Consider the following 15,206-nt stretch of genomic DNA (forward strand, 5'->3'; position numbering starts at 1 on the left):
AGAAGTCAGTGAAGAGCTAGTGGCTCACACCTGTAATCCTAGCTACTCAGGAGGCTGAGATCTGAGGATCACGGTTCAAAGCCAGCCCGGGCAGGAAAGTCCATGGAACTCTTATCTCCAATAAACCACCAGAAAACTGGAAGTGGAGCTGTGGCTCAAGTAGTAGAGCACTAGCCTTGAGTTGAAGAGCTGAGGGATTATGCCCAGGCCCAGAGTTCAAGCCCCATGACAGACCAAAAAAAAGCTGGAAGTGGAGCTGTGGCTCAAGTGTTAGAGTGCTAGCCTTCAGCACAAAAGCTCAGGGACAGTACCCAGGCCCTGAGTTCAAGCCCCAGGTCTGGCACCAAAAAAAAGGGGGGAATTAACAGGACAAACCAAAATTCTTTAGCATCAAGATTAGGAGTGTAGCAGTCATTCTTGCCAATGTGTCAGTATGCCTGGTTCTGTTCCAATGTTAGAAGCAACCTCCTAATGGGATTCTAGTCAATGTCACTGATTTCCAGGGAAACTTACTCTGATGTGGTGAACACCATTCAGTTTCCCAAGCTGCTGCTCAATGGTCCGAACGCAGGAATTGCATGTCATACCCTCTACAGAAATGGTGACAGAACTCACACCCATGCTTGGATCCATTTCTGTTTCTTCTTTAAATTCCTGTCTTTTAAAAAAAAATCTTGTTAATTTAGCCATGGAAAGAATTTTGCTCATCAATTTTTCCTCATACTTCCCCAGCTGAAAGCATGCTAATATAAAGTATGACCACCAGTCTGGGAATGTGGCTTAGTGGTAGGGCGCTTGCCTAGCATGCATGAAACCATGGGTTCAATTCCTCAGTACCACATAAACAGAAAAAGCCAGAAGTCATGCTATGGCTCAAGTGGTAGAGCACTAGCCTTGGGCAAAAGAAGCTCAGGGATAGTGCCCATGCCTTAAGTTCAAGCCCCAGGACTGGCAAAAAAAATTAAATTAAAATTATGACCAGCATTCTTTTATCCTTGCTTAGGAAAAAGTTTTACTCACCTTTGACAAAGCAAAAAATAATAATAATAACTTGTTTCTATAGCTAACTAAAATAACCGCATAACACCTAATAAAAATAACAAATACTTCATCAATGCTTTCCTATTCATTTCCCATACATAAATTCGCTTAATGTTGGAAGTAGATAGAATGAAGATCCAACCAAGCATGCCAAAACCTATCCAACAGCAACCAATGTCCTAGCTGATTACCTACACAAGCCCACTTGAACTTGTGTTCACTGACCTCCAATCCCATCCTTAAATCTTTCTAGGTGCCACTCATAATGTCTCCAGAGCCCTTACTCATGCCCCAGGGACTTGGCCTCAGGGCCTCTGCTTTAGCTCTTCCCCTTGTAGGGTTCTTTATTCTTCCAGATGTCTGCTTGGCTAACTTCCTAAACTTCCAGTCTTGGCTCTAATCTAACCTTCTTACTGAGGCCTATGTTGAGCAACTTATTTAGAATTAAAATTTGGGCTGGGAAGGTGGCTCAGTGGTAGAGCGCTTGCCTTGCATGCCTGAGGCCCTGGGTTCGATTCCTCAGCACAACATAAGCAAAAAGAAAAAAGCCGGAAGTGGTGCTGTGGCTCAAGTGGTAGAGTGCTCACCTTGAGCTGAAGAGCTGAGGGACAGCGCCCAGGCCCAGAGTTCAGGCCCCATGACCGGACCCAAAAAATTTATTAAAATTTTTAGAATTAAAATTTATAGCCCTTTGGCACACATACCCTTGACTCCTTTTGCCTTTTGCCTCTATCTTTTTAAAAATATCTTTCAGCCAGGCACTGGTGGCTCACACCTGTAAACGTAGCTACTCAGGAAGCTGAGATCAGGATGATCACGGCTCAAAGCCAGCCCAGGCAAGAATGTCCATGAGACTCATCTCCAATAAACCACCAGAAAACCAGAAGTGGCACTATAGCTCAAATGGGAGAGGGCTCGCCTTGAACTGAAGAGCTCAGGGACAGCACCTAGGTCCAGAGTTCAAGCCCCATGACTGACAAGGAAAAGAATATCTTTCATAGCTGGGTGCTGGTGACTCAGAAGGCTGAGATCTGAAAATCACAGTTTGAAGACAGCCCAGGTAGGAAAATCCAGGACACTCATCTCCAATTAATCACCAGTAAAACCAGAAGTGCAGCTGTGGCTCAAAGTGGTATAGAGTGCTATCCTTGAGTGAAAAGCTCAGGGACAGTGCCAAGGCCCTGAGTTTAAGCCCCAGGACAAGAGTGCATGCATGCACGCACACATACGTGCATGTGTGTGTGTGTGTGTGTGTGTGCATGCATGTGTGTGTCACTGAACTCACCATTTTCTAACTTTGTGCATAATTTACTTATTTATTCTTTTCACTGACTATTGTCTGTCCACTAACTTTCTCAATCTTTCTTTCAAGAAGTAGAACCCAGGGCTGGGAATGTGGCTTAGTGGTAGAGTGCTTGCCTAACATGCATGAAGCCCTGGGTTCGATTCCATAGTACCACATACACAGAAAAAACCAGAAGTGGCACTGTGACTCAAGTGGTAGAGCCTTGAGCAAAAGAAGTTCAGGAACAGTACCCAGGCCTTGAGTTCAAGCCCCAGGACTGGCAAAAAGAAAATAAAAAGAAGTGGAACTGAACTCCTTTTACCCCAGACATGCCCCAGACTTTGGAAATAGACAATGGCAGCAATAACTCTGATTTCTGGGATTAGGTTATGAAGAGAGAAAAGGCAGGCCTGAAGGCTGTTCCTTGTCATTAATGGCATCACCCAATTTAGTAGAAGCCATCTGCCTTGCATGGAGATAAATAAGAAGCCATATGGAGAGGTCACATGATGAGGAACTTCTGCAAAAACAACTAGGATCTGAGACCTCTACCAATAGCAGCTGAATGGAGTCTAGAAAACTCATCCTTTTACCTTTCAGTGGGGTCCAGTATACTCCCAAACAGGTACAACCATAATAACTATGTGCTTGCTCATTTCCATTAACCCCGAAAAGAAACCCATTAACTGCTCCCTATTCCCATCTACTCAGAGCCTCTAGAAGACATGAATTCACATCCTATCTCTATGGATTTGTCTATACTGATGATTTCCTATAAATTCATTCAAGATGTGACATTTTGTTATTGGATTTTTTCACCTAATGTTTGTAAGGTACATCAACAAGGAGAATGTATTGATATTTTTTTCATATTTTTTTTCAGTTTGTAGTTTTTGATGGTTCTGTCTTTACCTTATGTATTGTGCATTCAAGAATACATCTTTGGGGCTGGGAAGGTGGCTCAGTGGTAGAGCATTTGCCTTGTATGCCAGAGGCCCTGGGTTCGATTCCTCAGCACCATATAAGCAGAAAAAAAAGCCGGAAGTGGCGCTGTGGCTCAAGTGGTAGAGCACTAGCCTTGAGCTGAAGAGCTGAGGGACAGCGCCCAGGCCCAGAGTTCAGGCCCCACGACCGGACCCAAAAAAAAAATTAAAAAAAAAAAGAGTACATCTTTGGGGGCTGGGAATGTGGCTTAGTGGTAACATGCTTGCCTAGCATTCATGAAGCCCTGGCCAGAAGCAGCGCTGTGGCTCAAGTGGTAGAATGCTAGCCTTGAGCAAAAGAAGCTCAGCGGCAGTGCCGAGGCCCTGAGTTCAAATCCCAGGACTGGCAAAAAAGTATATCATCAGAAGGTTTGCGGGGGTGGGGGGGCAGGGGGGTACAGAACTCAAGGGAAACAAAACAAGTGAAAAAATGAAGCAGTGAAACTCACTGGACACTGATAAAAGTGAACTGCACAACTCATGGGTGGAGATGGGAGGGAGGAAGGGAGGGAGGGAGGAAGAGCAGGAAGGGAGGGAGGGAGGCATTGAGAGAGAATGAAGGAACAGAAGATACTGTACAGAAGGAAATGTACTCATTACCTGACTCATATAATTGTAGCCCCTCTGTATATCACCTCTATAACAATAAAATAAATTAATAAAATAGAAAATATTTTGGTAGCACAGTTTTGTGTGTGTGTGCATGTATGTGCACACATGTGTGTGCACATGTACCAATACTGAATCTTAAACTCAGAGCCTACAGACTGTCCCTTACCTTTTTCACTCAAGGTTGATGTGCTAACATTAGAGTCATCTCTACACTTCTGGTTTTTTGGTAGTTATTTAGAAATAGGGGTCTCACAGACTTTCCTGCTCGGTCTAGCTTCAAATAACAATCCTCAGATCTCACCCTCCAAGTAGCTAAGGTTACAGCAAGAGCCACTAGCACCCAGTGGAGTTAATGTATGTTAATATGTAGCTACTTTTTTACAAATTTATGAAATATTTCAGTAATACCTAAGAGCAGAAATAGCACATATTTGCTCTATTTTTCTAAACTATTTGAATTTTAGTTTTAGAAATCATGATACTTCAGCACTCATTTCTAAAAAATAAGGACTCCTACAGAAGTACATGACTACTACCACAGGTAAGAAAATCAATGAGAGACTATGATGGTGGTACACACCTACAATTCCAGTTACATGGAAGACTTAGGAAGCATTGGTGTCTGAGGTCATCCCTGAGTAAATGAAAAAGTACAAACTTCTAGCTGAAAAACAACTAAAGCAAAAAAGGGCTGGGAAGTAGCTCATGGTATAGAGCAACTACTAAGCAAGCAGGAGGCCTTGACTTCAAAACAAAGTACTGTTTTGTTGTTGTTGTTGTCAGTCATGGGGCTTGAACTCTGGGCCTAGACTCTGTCCCTGAGCTTTTCAGCTCAAGGCTAGCACTTTACCACATGAGCCACAGTGTCACTTCTGGTTTTCTGGTGGTTAACTGGAGATAAGAGTCTCACAGACTTTCCTACCTGAGCTGGCTTTGAACCTCGATCCTCAGATCTCCTCCTGAGTAGCTAGGATTACAGGCATGAGTCACCAGTGCCCAGTTCCTAGTACTGTTTTATAAAAAAAAAAGAATATTAAGGGGCTGGGAAGGTGGCTCAGTGGTAGAGTGCTTGCCTTGCAATGCATTAGGCCCTGGGTTCGATTCCTCAGCACCACATAAGCAAAAAGAAATAAAAAGCCGGAAGTGGCGCTGTGGCTCAAGTGGCAGAGCGCTAGCCTTGAGCTGAAGAGCTGAGGGACAGCGCCCAGGCCCAGAGTTCAGGCCCCACGACCGGACCCCAAAAAAAAGAATATTAATGATTATATTCAATACCCATTGTGTATTGAAAATCTCCCAGATGTTCCAAGAGCAGCCTCTATTGCTTTCCTTTTCTCACATTAGGATCCAGTCAAGGTTTACAACATTGCACTTGGTTGTTCTGTATTGTATATCCTGGAACCATCTTCATCCTATCTTATTTCCCCCATGAAGTAATTTTTTGAAGTATCCAGGCCAGTTGTCTTGGCAACCATTGTATCTTCTTTATTGTCAAATAACAACTATTTATAGGGGACCAGGCAATGTACATGCACACATCTGTATTGTTGGGTTTTTTTTTGGTCGGTCATGGGGCTTGAACTCTGGGCTTGGGCGCTGTCCCTGAGCTCTTCAGCTCAAGGCGAGCACTCTACCACTTGAGCTATAGTGCTAGTTCCAGTTTTCTGGCGGTTTATTGGAGATAAGGCTTTCACGGACTTGGGCTGGGAAGGTGGCTCAGTGGTAGAGCACTTGCCTTGCATGCATGAGGCCCTGGGTTCCATTCCTCAGCACCACATAAGCAAAAAGAAAAAAGCCAGAAGTGGTGCTGTGGCTCAAGTGGTAGAGCACTAGCCTTGAGCTGAAGAGCTGATGGACAGCACCCAGGCCCAGAGTTCAGGCTCTAGGACAGGACCCCCCCCCCAAAAAAAAGAGTTTCACGGACTTTCCTGCCTGGGCTGACTTTGAACTGCGATCCTCAGATCTCAGCCTCCTGAGTAGCTAGGATTACAGGCGTGAGCCACCAGCACCTGGCAACACACATCTGTATTGTATAATGGACAAATGAGGCAAGGATGTGTATCTGCAGTATATTTCAGGCTCACTGAGGGATTAAAAGACACTAGCTAATGCCAGGCACTGGTGGCTCACGCCTGTAATCCTAGCTACTCAGGAGGCTGAGATCTGAGGATCGAGGTTCAAAGCCAGCCTGGGCAGAAAAGACCGTAAGACTCATCTCCAATTAACCACCAGAAAACTGGAAGTGATGCTGTGGCTCAAGTGACAGAGCACTGGCCTTGAGCTGATGAATTGAGGGACCACACCCAGGCCCAGAGTTCAAGCCCCACCACTGACAAAACAAAAACAAAACTGAATAGTCATGGGGTATGGAGAGAGAGCAAGTGGTCAGGTACCTGCCTATCATGTGAGGCCCTGAGTTCAATTCTCACCACTACAAAAACAAATATATTATTAAACTGACAATTATACATTGGAGAAGGCAGAATGTCTAAACCCAAATGAAAATTACATTCAGGCCATCGTGTTACCACTAAGCCTAGTTTAAGCATGTCAAATCAACTGTGAATACATTTCCTTCCGCTTCCATAACTCGCCTGTATTGTTAGCTCAAAATCCTACTTACTTAGACTTTAACACACACACACACACACACACACACACACACACGACCTCAGAGTAATTCCATGTCACTCCTACTACTGTTACACAGATACATATGTATACAATTCTAATTGATTTTGTAATAGATCTTTCAAATTGTAAATGTTTAACAGACAAGTATGAAACCAGGAACATCTAATGTAACCTCACTTGGCACTTAGCAAAATGACTCATGAAACGGAATAAGAGAATAAACACTTTAAGGAGGGGAGGGATGAAGGCTTTGGGAAATCACAATATCAAAGAGACAAGCCTGGCTTGTAGCTATTAGTAATGAGTGCCTCTGAGAGCAAGTGCATCCAACACCAAGGGAAACAACTTCAGGTGAGTAGAGTATGCTTAGCCACTCCCTAAACACAGATGAAGATCTCTGCCAAGAGGAAGAGCAGCACTGTGACCACAACCTCACCTCGGGTTTGGAAACAAACTGCACAAAGCCAGTATAAAATATGATTTGTATGAAGACTAATTTGCTCAAAACATCTTAAGGCTGATCACAGAAGCTCAAACATTAGTTTTCAATTCCCCTAAAATAATTAGTCCCCATGCTTGTGAGAGGTTCTAATTGTCACACAGTAAAATTGAGTTCTTTTTTCAAGTGTGTGTATGACAGGGGGGGTGGTGGGGGGAGCTGTTCCTGGAGCTTAAACTCAGGGCCTGGGTACTTACCTTGAGCATATTTTTGTATGCTCAAGGTGATTAATTGGAGATAAGAGTCTCTCAGATTTGTCTTCTGTGGCTGGATTTAAACTTTGATCTTCAGATCTCAAGCTCCTGACTAGGTAGGACTACAGGCCTGAGTCACCAGCATCCAGCTAAACCTTTCTTATTTGTCTGGTTATTGCAAATTAGTACAATTATGGAAACTTTTAATGTTATCTGATAAAGTAGAACTCAACATTTTCACAACTGAGCCCTTGTCACATCTGAGATGAGCAAAATGTTCAATGCAACAGTACTCTTAATAGTTAATGCTGGAAATAACCTAAATATCCATCCACAAGAAAATGGACAACTAGGTTGTGAGATAATATAGTGAATCATAATAGAGTAGTTAAAATGAATGAGCAAGGGTAGTGGTGCCTCTCACTAGGAAGAGGCATGGAACTAATTTAATACTTCTTACCCCTTTGGTTTTTGCCATGAACAGGACATCTTACTGGTGGCTCACACCTGTATTCCCAACTACTCGGGAGCCTGAGATCTGAGAATCACTCTCAGCCCAGGCAGGAAAATCTGGAGACTCTTTTTTATTTTTTTTTGGTCAGTCGTGGAGCTTGAACACTGGGCCTGGGCACTGTCCCTCAGCTCTTCAGCTCAAGGCTAGCACTCTACCACACTTGAGCCACAGCGCCACTTCCGGCTTTTTTCTTTTTGCTTATGTGGTGCTGAGAAATCGAACCCAGGGCCTCATACATGCTAGACAAGCACTCTACCACTGAGCCACCTTCCCAGCCCATCTGTGAGACTCTTATCTCCAATTAAATACAAAAAATCCAGAGGTAGAGTTGTGGCTCAAGTGGTAGAGCACTGGCCTTGAGCACAAAAGCACAGAGACAATGCTCAATCTTGAGGTCAAGCCCCAGGACTGGCACACACACACACAAAAAAAACAACAACAACAGGACATCTGATAAAGCCTGTAGACATTTTGAGTTGCCCTACATCAGGGTGATATCTTTATCCTGAGTTTCTGGCATCTAGTGAGTAGAGGCTAGAGACACTGCTACAATGGGTAAGAAAAGTTGTCATAATGAAAACTCATCTGGCCCCAAATGCCAATAGCACCAAAGCTGAGAAACACTGAACTAGAGCTACAAGCAGCAACTGGGAGAAATCCCACAGAATTGAGGAAAAATTGCAGAATACAAAAGTTTAAAAACATAAAAATAGCCGGGCGCTGGTGGCTCACGCCTGTAATTCTAGCTACTCAGGAGGCTGAGGTCTGAGGATCACGGTTCAAAGCCAGCCCAGGCAGGAAAGACCGTGAGACTCCTATCTCCAATAAACCACCAGAAAACCGGAAGTGGCACTGTAGCTCAAGTGGTAGAGCGCTCGCCTTGAGCTGAAGAGCTGAGGGACAGCGCCCAGGCCGAGTTCAAGCCCCACGACCGACAAAAAAAAAACAAAACATAAAAATAATGCCTTCCATCAAATATAGTGAAAGCAGGGGTTATACTGTGGGGGAGGGACATACAAAGCAACAAAGAGATAATCTTATAAATACATTAGAAACACATGCTTGAAAGAAAAAAACATTAAAATACACATCTAACGGTTCATTTTCCATACTTGTGGAGGAGATGGGGAAAAACCAGTTGTTTAAGGATACAGGTGGACCTGTTGCAACAATGAGAAGTACAAGTTGTCATGTCCAAAACGAGCTTTACAACGTCGGTGGGGGGGGAGGGGGGAAGGGGGGGAAGGAGAAGGATTGGGATTGGGGGGGAGGGGGGAGGCTGGGAAGGGATGTGAAGGGTAAACAAAGGAGGAGGCTGCAATGCTTGATAAGAAATGTACGCATTATCCTGCCCATGTAATTGTAACTCCTCTGTACAGTATGTTCACAAATAAAATAAAATTAAAAAAAAATAATGCCTTCTGCTGTTTTTGTATGTACACATATGTACAAATAGTACTAATCAAAATATAAAGATACTCAGGCAAATGAAAACCTCCAAATACAGGAGCTGAAAGGAAGAAGTAATGGAATGAAGTTGTAGAGCAATAAAAGGGAAAAATCAACTACATCAGTGGCTATTATAGGCTATATTGTGCACAAATAAGAATGTTATAGGGACTGGGTACTGGTGGCTCATGCCTGTAATCCTAGCTAATCAGGAGGCTGAGATCTGAGGATCACAGTTCAAAAACAGCCTGGGCAGGAAAGTCCATGAGACTCTTATCTCCAATTAACCACCAGAAAACGAAGTGGCGCTGTGGCTCCAGTGGTAGAGCGCTTGCCTTGAGCTGAAGAGCTCAGGGACCACACCCAGGCCCAGCGTTCAAGCCCCACAACTGACAAAAAAAAAAGGCTATAGGATCCTTTCCACTATTTGTATGCCATTTATTATAATGCTTTGGTATTAGGTTTTTTTTTTTTGAGTACATTTCTTTCTTTCTTTTTTTTTGGGGGGGGGGTCCGGTTGTGGGGCCTGAACTCTGGGCCTGGGCGCTGTCCCTCAGCTCTTCAGCTCAAGGCTAGCACTCTACCACTTGAGCCACAGTGCCACTCTGGCTTTTTCCTTTTTGCTTATGTGGTGCTGAGGAATTGAACCCAGGGCCTCAGGCATGCAAGGCAAGCGCTCTACCACTGAGCCACTTTCCCAGCCCTGGTATTAGGTTTTGAATTCAGGGTCCTCATGCTTGCTAGGCAGGTGCTCTACCACTTAAGCCACATCCTCAGCCTCCAGGACTTTTTTGCTTTTAGTTATTTTTCACATATAGTTTCATAGTTTTCACCCAGACTGGCTTGGCCCACAATCCTACTTAGGCCTCCTGGGTAGCTGGAATAAAAGGCACCATGCCCAACTACCTTGCTGAAATGGAGTCTAATATTGTTCTCAGGTTGGCCTTGAACCATAATCCTCTTGACCTCCAGGAGTTACCAAAACTGAAATAATTCATCAAGATCAATGATAATTTTTTTGCCAGTCCTAGGGCTTGAACTTTGGGCCTAACTGCTGTCCCTGAGCTTTTGTGCTCAAGGCTAGCACTTTACCACTTGAACCACAGCTCCACTTCTGGATTTTTGTGACTAATAAGAGTCACAATATTAGTCACACTAATAAGAGTCTCAAAGACTTTTCTGCCCTGCCTTGTTTAAATCAGAGATTCTCAGATCTTAGCCTCCTGAATAGCTAGGATTACAGGTGTGAGCCACCAGTGCCAGGCAATGATAACATTTTAAAACAGCCTAAATACTCCAATTCTATTATACCAGGGCTACAAAAACTTGCCTGTGGCTGAGAAGGTGGCTCAGTGGTAGAGTGCTTGCCTCGCATGCATGAGGCCCTGGGTTCAAGTTCCTCAGCACCACATAAACAGAAAAAGCCAGAAGTGGCGCTGTGGCTCAAGTGGTACAGAGCTAGCCTTGAGCTGAAGAACTGAGGGACAGCACCCAGGCCCAGAGTTCAAGCCCCACAACCCACAAAGAAAAAAAAAACTTGCCTGTTTTGTTAAATATATGGATCATTTCTAGGTATGCAAGCAACACTGTCCTAGCTGCCTTCAGGGCATCTACACAAGTTTTTCCATATCAATTTAATTCTACCTACTTGCTTTTTATTTAAAATCACTACCACCTGTAAACTATAAACAAACGGGAAAGCATTAGCTTCTCTGTTACTTGATATAATGCATTCCTTAAATTGTGTAAGCCTTTAAAATGAAAATTAATCTTATTACTTAACCTGTTTCCCAAATATTAAGTCTAATTTATTTCCTCAGACAACTGTTATTATATAAACAAAGGACTTGGATTCCTGATGAAACAGCAGGTATGGGCAGGTGTATGCTTTAAAGTATAATTGTTCTTTTCATTTGACCACTCCTAAAAGATTAGCTGTTAATACTCATACCAGTAAGGTCAAAACATTCAAATTAAGGAACAACAATGTGGCTGTGGGCATGGCTCAAGTAGTAGAGTACCTGCCTATCAAGCACAAGGCCCTGAGTTCAAACCCAAGTACTACAATTTTTTTTTAAAAAGAGAAGGTAGTTGAGTGCTGGTAGCTCACACCTGTAATCCCAGCCACTGAGGAGGCTAAGATCTGAGGATAATGATTCAAAGCTAGACAAGGCAGGAAAGTCTGTAAGACTTATAGCCAATTAACAACCAAAAAGCTGGCAGTAGTTGGATAGCTCAAGTGGTAGAGTGCTAGCCTTGAGCAAAAAGCTCTGGGACAGCAACTAGACTCTAAGTTCAAGTCCTTGGACTGGCATTAATTAAATGGAAGCTAAAATTCAAACATATCCATTTAGGAGGCCAAAGCTAGCAACAGCCTCAAAGTATTATCTTAATAGGCAAAGTATTATCTTAATAATGGCAAAAGAGAGAAATAAAACACGAGCAAGGAAGGGGGCAATATGGTGAGAATGCTCAAAAATATTGATTCCATGTAAAGAACATCTGTGAGGACAGGTTTCCCAGAAATGCAGAGGCATTTCTCAATCTACTTGCTTTTCCCCAGGGCTTCAACCCCACTGCCATGATCCATAATAGACTAGAGGAAGAAAACACGTTTAAACATGCTTTCAGTGTGTGTGTACAACTGTTCTAGAGTCAGACAAGGCAGCTAGAGCTCCCTTGGGAAGACAGAGGTAAACAAGACTAGATTATGATACCACAAACCAATCAGCTACTTTTCCCATGTTATGTGTTAACTACAGACTTTTCATATCGAGAGAGAGAGAGAGAGAGAGAGAGAGAGAGAGTGTCTCCTAGGGCTTGAATTCAGGGCCTGGGTTGTGCTCAAAGCTGGCATGCTACCACTTAAGTCATAGCTCCACTTCCAGTTTTTTGGAGTTAACTGGAGATGAGTCCCAAAGACTTTTCTTCCCAGGCTGGCTTTGAACTGCAATCCTCTCATCTCAGCCTCCTGAGTACTAGGATTACAGGTGTGAGCCACCAGTGCCTATAGCTGATATCTTGGATTTTTAAAGCTGGAAGTTGGAATGTTTTTCTTCCCCATCAAGACAATCACCTGATTCAAGCTGGTCAGAGTGGATCTATAGGCAAATCGAGAGCTTCCATATTGTTTCAGCTTTTTATTAATGACAATTTAACCCCAGACCCATCAATCTTCCTACCAGCACCAACTACAGCTTTCCCCATGGGGAAAAATACAAAAGAGTACCCCCAAACCACTCATTTAAAAATATTAAATACATGGGACTGGGAAGGTGGCTCAGTGGTAGAGCGCTTGTCTTGCATGCCTGAGGCCCTGGGTTCAATTCCTCAGCACCACATAAGCAAAAAGAAAAAAGCCGGAAGTGGCGCTGTGGCTCAAGTGGTAGAGTGCTAGCCTTGAGCTGAAGAGCTGAGGGACAGCGCCCAGGCCCAGAGAAAAATAAATAAATAAAAATAAAAATATTAAATACATATAAAAAATAAAACCAAGGGCTGGGAAGGTGGCTCAGTGGTAGAGTGCTTGTCTGACATGCATGAGGCCCTGGATTCGATTCCTCAACACCACATAACCAGAAAAAGCCAGAAGTGGCACTGTGGTTCAAGTGGTAGAGCACTAGTCTTGAGCTGAAAAGCTCAGGACAGTGCCCAGGCCCAGAGTTCAAGCTCCATGACAAAAAAAAAACAACAACAACAAAAGGTGGACCCATTGTACAAAGGAGGAAGCAACAATCCTTGATAACAAATGTACTTATTACCTTGGCCCATGTAATTGTAACCCTTCTATACAGTATTTTCACAATTAAGAAAACTTATTTTTAAAAAAGTAGAACTTTCTAAAGGTCAGCCGGATGATATATTATCATACTCAATGAGTGGATGGCTGTGTGAAAAAAAAAAAACTAAAAACTACCAATATCTTACCATTTATGTAGAGAACACTGGAATATATTTATATTTGCTATAGCTGGTTAAGGAACTAAACTAGAATCCTGACTCAAGTGGTAGAGTGCCCACCTAACAAGAGTAAGGCTCTTAAGTTCAAATTCCAGGATTCCCACCCACCCTCAAAAAAGAAGTGGTAGGGGCTGGGAAGGTGGCTCAGTGGTAGAATGCTTGCCTTGCATGCATGAGGCCCTGGGTTTGATTCCACATAAGCAGACACCACATAAGCAGAAAAAGCCAGAAGTGGCATTGTGGCTCAAGTGGTAGAGAGCTAGCCTTGAGCTGAAGAACTGAGGGACAGCGTCCAGGCCCAGAATTCAACCCCCACGACCTACAACAAGAACAACAAAAAGAAGTGGTAAACTATAAAAATGATACAAGTTTGATAAGGTTGGAAAGGATAAATGACAATGTTGAAACTCAGGCTTCATGCTCTTCCTCAGCATTTTGGCTCATAGATGGCATTATATCCTTGAACTACACCTCTACTTCCAGCTTTTCACTAGTTAATTGGAAATAATCTGGAGAAGGAAGGAAGGGGTGACATTGATCAGGAATCATTGTACTCATAACCTGACTTATGGAATTACAAACTCTTTGTTCAACTACATCATCATCATCATCATCATCATCATCATCATCATCATATTTCATTCAGCTAAAAAAAGAATCTGTTCATTCTGTCTTCCCAAGGCTGGCTTTAAACTTTGATCCTTACATTTCAGCCTCCTGAGTAGCTAGGCTTATAGGCATGAGCTTGGAAATGACAAAATTGACCAAATATTTCTGGCATGTTATCAAGTTTATAAAACCTACCACTACAAGGATAATGATGCTAATTACCCTATCAAACATACAAAAAATGTCTTTACAAGTTTTAATGATTTAAATATGCTGTTCTAAGAAACAAACTGATTAAAGAATGAGTCAATGTCCTAAACAGACAACTCATTAATGAAGATATACAGGTGGCAAGCATATAAGATACTTGAGGACAATTCTGAGTTTGAGGCCTCCATACCAAAACCCTATCAAATAAATGAAGAAAGCGAGTAAGGGGAAGAAGAAGGAAAGAAACAGGGAGATACAGGGAGGGAGAGTGGAAGGGAGGGAGAGGGAAAGCAGTCAGCTATGGCAATGCTAAAAGTCCTGAAAGCCAATGGTGGTTCCTGAGGTATGCCCTTGGCTTGTTTTAGGTTTGTTTTCCAAGCTTGACTGACATTCCTTTCTGTTGACTTTATAAACAATCTAATCATCTACAAACAAATTTCTTTTCTGTTTAGGTAAGTCAGAACTGCTTTATGTTGATGCAAACAAGAACCCAGCCAAACATTTGTATAATCAATAGCAGGTAGCCATTAAAAACACTCGTAAATCTCACCTTTCAGACAGGAAAGAGGTTCAGGATACATTAAGTGAGAAAAAAAAATTTCTTCTGCAAACATTTCTCTTTTTTTGCCAGTCCTAGAGCTTGAACTAAGGGCCTTGAGCACTGTCCCTGAAGCTCTCTGTGCTCAAGGCTAACTCTACCACTTGAAGTCAGAGCCACTTCCAGCTATTTCTGTTTATGTAGTACCAAGGAATCAAATCCAGAGCTTCATGTATGCTAGGCTAAGCCACATTCCCAGCCCCTGCAGACAGGTCTTAAACAACCTTCCTTCTACTGCTCAATATTTAGGTTCCCCCAGCATGCTTACTACAGGTGGCTGCTATGAAATGTACACTCCCTTACTCCCACCAGGACTGTTGGCTTACTAATTACCTTTGCCCGGAAGTTCACTGTACCCACTGAATTTCTCAGAATTGTGCAACTTAATTAAGTATGTAAACATATAAGAGATGTGTTCTTTATATAAAAAAAACAAAAGGGATGGCTTTAGAAACAGCTAATAAAGATGAATCATCATAAAATTATAGCCAAAATATGCATGCGAAGCAACTTTAAGAAATCGGGACCATGGGGGGGAGGGGGGAGGCTGGGAAGGGATGTGAAGGGTAAACAAAGGAGGAGGCTGCAATGCTTGGTAAGAAATGTACGCATTATCCTGCCCAT

General features: G+C 42.9%; 1 protein-coding gene across 1 annotated transcript in view; it reads right to left on the minus strand.

The window, feature by feature from the left end:
• The window catches only part of Atp7a (ATPase, Cu++ transporting, alpha polypeptide), a 122,433-nt gene that overhangs the window by 67,578 nt on the left and 39,649 nt on the right, over positions 1–15,206 (minus strand). The window contains exon 2 of the mRNA XM_013028901.1: positions 514–658. Coding sequence (XP_012884355.1) covers positions 514–633 — 120 coding nt within the window. The 5' untranslated portion in view covers positions 634–658. The remainder of the gene's footprint in view (positions 1–513; positions 659–15,206) is intronic.

Source organism: Dipodomys ordii, unplaced genomic scaffold (assembly GCF_000151885.1).
Source record: "Dipodomys ordii isolate 6190 unplaced genomic scaffold, Dord_2.0 Scaffold116, whole genome shotgun sequence".
Lineage (NCBI taxonomy): Eukaryota > Metazoa > Chordata > Mammalia > Rodentia > Heteromyidae > Dipodomys > Dipodomys ordii.